The sequence below is a fragment of the Hipposideros armiger genome, unplaced genomic scaffold (assembly GCF_001890085.2).
Source record: "Hipposideros armiger isolate ML-2016 unplaced genomic scaffold, ASM189008v1 scaffold_29, whole genome shotgun sequence".
Classification (NCBI taxonomy): Eukaryota; Metazoa; Chordata; class Mammalia; order Chiroptera; family Hipposideridae; genus Hipposideros; species Hipposideros armiger.
The window spans coordinates 4636918-4640229 of record NW_017731379.1 but is presented as its reverse complement, the minus strand read 5'-3'; the positions used below and the strand labels follow the sequence as shown (position 1 = coordinate 4640229).

The following is a 3312-nucleotide window of genomic DNA, read 5'->3' as shown; positions in this document are numbered from 1 at the left end:
AAAAAATTATCAAGTTTCAATATAGTTTTTCAATAGTTTTAAGTGGAATTTAGCTCATGTGTGAGGTTGAGCTTTTCTTTTTTTTTACTTTTTTAGAGTAATTTGCATTTCCTCACTGTATTTTTCACTTGTTGCTATTATATTGGTTTCAAATCCAGTAAATTTTTTGAGTTCATTTATTATTATTATCCTAAGCCTTCTGGTATAGGGTCGAATGGGAGCAGTTACATTGGGCAGTTACATTGTGTTGTTACTGATTTTAATGGGAACGCTTTGTAGCATTGCCAATGATGTTTGTAGTAGGTCTTTGTAGATATTCATTATTGGCATAAAAAAACTTACTTTTATTGTTTTATTTTGTTGTTATGACTAGGTATGTAATTTAGTTGAATGCTTTTTTCTCTATCTGCGAAATGTTCATATGATGAATTACATGAATAGGTTTTGTAATGTAAAATTATTCCTCTTACTTGGGTAAATCCACCTTGGTTATAAGATTTTATTTTTGTTTAATGCATTGCTATTCAGTTTACTGATAATTTTAAAAGGATTTTTACATTTACATCTATTGACAATGGCCTGTAGTTTTATAACTTTCCTGTCCTACCTTTATTTAGTTTTGACATCAAGATTCTACTAGTTCTAGGAAATTAGTTGATGGAGTTGGGGGTGGTTTTTCTGATGTCATGGGGATGGGTACAAGATTGAAGTTGATGATGCTAATTTTTATAGAAAGATATTTTAAGTGCTGGTTCAATTTTAAAAAATAGTTATAGGTTTTTTTATAGGCTTTCTAATTTTTGCTCAGTCAAGTGTATAGATTATATCAATTTATAATGAATGTTATGCCGTCTCTTCAGCTGTAAATAGTTTGAGGGCATGAAAATAACGGGAAATATATAAGAATAATTCTCAAAGTTTTGTTTTACATTTTATTTTATGTCCCTTATCAGGTGCTCAAAAGTGTGACAACTTTGCTGAAAAACGTCCCCTGCTTGGTGTTTGTAAGAGCACTGGATCTTCTGGGTAAGGAAATTTAACAAATTCTTTGAACCACTATTAAAACTTTATATTGTTATTCCAGAGGGGGAACTTTCCCTAATGCTGTTAAGGTGGGTGTTGTATTTTCAGTTAGTGTATATTTTCATCCTGAACTCCTTCCTACCTTCAAGGAAAGCCAGAGAATAATTATCGTTTTGTTAGAATGGAAGATGGTTGAAATGTATATTAGGCTTGGCAACCAGTAGTCCCTGTCACATGCTTTCAGCTCATAAGGTTGCCCTTTAGATCTAGTACAGTGAAGGAGGGTATGTTTAATGATATAACATCATTAGATCTTGGGGTCTTGGTTGTGGCTTTCTAGGGAAAAGGTTTGACTTACTTGTGTTACAAGTGTAAAATTTGGGGTTGAAGTAGGTCAAACTTGACTGTGTACTCAACACTATGCCAGCCAGGTATGGGATAAGGATACAAAAGCATGAAAACCCAATTCCGTGTCCCAAAGATTTAAGAATGTAGCTGGAAAAACAATGTATAGCACACAGAAAAAAATGATGAGATAATGATGTGTAATAGGAATTCAGAGAAGGTAGAGATCAGTGTGCATGGATTAACAGGAGAAGGCCTCACGAAGAAGGTGCAGCATATGCTGGATCTAAAGGACTGGAAAATTTTGCAGTGCGTGTAGGAGAGTAAGGACCTGCGAAGTAGGTTACAGAACGATTGCAGTGGAACACAGTCTGGTATTGTGTTCACTTAGAATGACGGAGGTTTGTAAAACAAGCAAAAACAACCATTTCAGTGCTCTGGAACTCAACCAATGGCTTACAACAGTCTGAAAAGTGTTTATGTTTGAGAAACTGGTCAACTTTGAGTAATAACAGTGGGAATCTATGGCATTCATGCCTGGAGCTGCTCCCATCACACTCCATGCATTCCGTTTCCAACTGGGTTGATTCTTCAAGAGTGGGGAAGGTCATGAGGACTAGCTCTTTCCCTGCTGTGGTTGGAAGGCACTCATTCAACTTGGAGTGGCAGGTGTTGCTGTACCCAAAAGCACTGTCCATGGAGTTATGGTCTTGGAGGCATATGAGTTGTGAGGGCATGGCTCCTTTTGCCTAAAGTCATGGTTAGCTGAGGTTACCTCTGTGTGCTGAAGAGCCATGAGAGGGTCCAGGGGAAACCAAAATCTGGGGAGACTTGAAAATGCTCTGAATGTTGAATGGCCCCTCTCCCCCCACACAGATTCTTTTGAAAAGGACGATAGGCCTTACTCAACAAATTTTCTTTATTTGGACAAATTCTGTGTTGAATCAATGGCCAGCCACTAAGCTACACAGACACAGAGGCAACCCCCAGGTGACCAGGCTTTAAAATAAAAACAAGAATTAAAGACAAGTAAAACTGAGCAGAGGCCTTAGTAACTGCACATTGTGGAGGAACACTGATTTCCAGAGTTGTTATACCATATTATATAAAATGTTTAGTTTTCAACATAAAATTGTGACATGTACTAAGAAACGGGAAGGTGTGAAATATTGAGAAAAAAAGACAGGTAATAGAAACTCTCCCTGATTGTCTCCAATGTTAAATTTTTCGGGCGAGGATTTTAAAGCAGCTACTATCAATTTGTTCTAAGACCTAAATGAAGCATGTGTCTAGAATTAAAGGAAAGCATGATAACAATGACTCAACAAATAAGAGAATCTCAATAATGAGTTAGAAATGATAGAAAAACCAAATGGAAATTCTGGAGTGGAAGAAATACAAAAAGTGAGATACCAAACTTGCTAGAGGAGCTCAACACCATATTCAAGTCAGCAGAATAATCAGGGAACTGAAGTGTTGACAAGGGAACTGTAAGAGAGTGGGAACCACAGAGAAGAAGGTGAGCTACTATGGTGAAACGGAACTTGGTGGATTTCACTTTCCTGATGTTTAGCTCTCTGTAATTCAGGTACATGAAGACCTGTGGAAGCCCCACAAAAAGATGTGTTTGTGGAAGGCACTCAGCTGCCTGAGTTTGGCTTGTAGCTTTTGAAAGATTTTCCATTCCTTATCAACCATGCTAACTGTATGATTAAGGAGATTGTTTTTGTTTTTATAGGATTCATTTGTTGAGGTATCATTTTATAAAAAAATAAGGTAAAGGGAGGGTGAGTTGTAAGGTGATTATATATAGCTGGTGATGAGAGTAGTTACTGACGGATGAATCTAATGGGGTTTGGGTTATATTAATTAGGGTTCAGAGAAACAGAACCTATAGGATGTGGGGTGTGTGTGTGTGTGTGTGTGTGTGTGTGTGTGTGTGTG

The 3312-nt window shown here is 37.0% G+C and overlaps 1 protein-coding gene across 12 annotated transcripts in view; it reads left to right on the top strand.

Annotated features, from left to right (window-relative positions):
* BCAS3 (BCAS3 microtubule associated cell migration factor) overlaps positions 1 to 3312 on the top strand; it is a 574404-nt gene that overhangs the window by 103177 nt on the left and 467915 nt on the right. For all 12 annotated transcript variants that reach the window (XM_019636670.1, XM_019636667.1, XM_019636663.1 and 9 more), the window contains exon 7: positions 954 to 1026. In XM_019636670.1, the coding sequence (XP_019492215.1) occupies positions 954 to 1026 (73 nt within the window). The remainder of the gene's footprint in view (positions 1 to 953; positions 1027 to 3312) is intronic.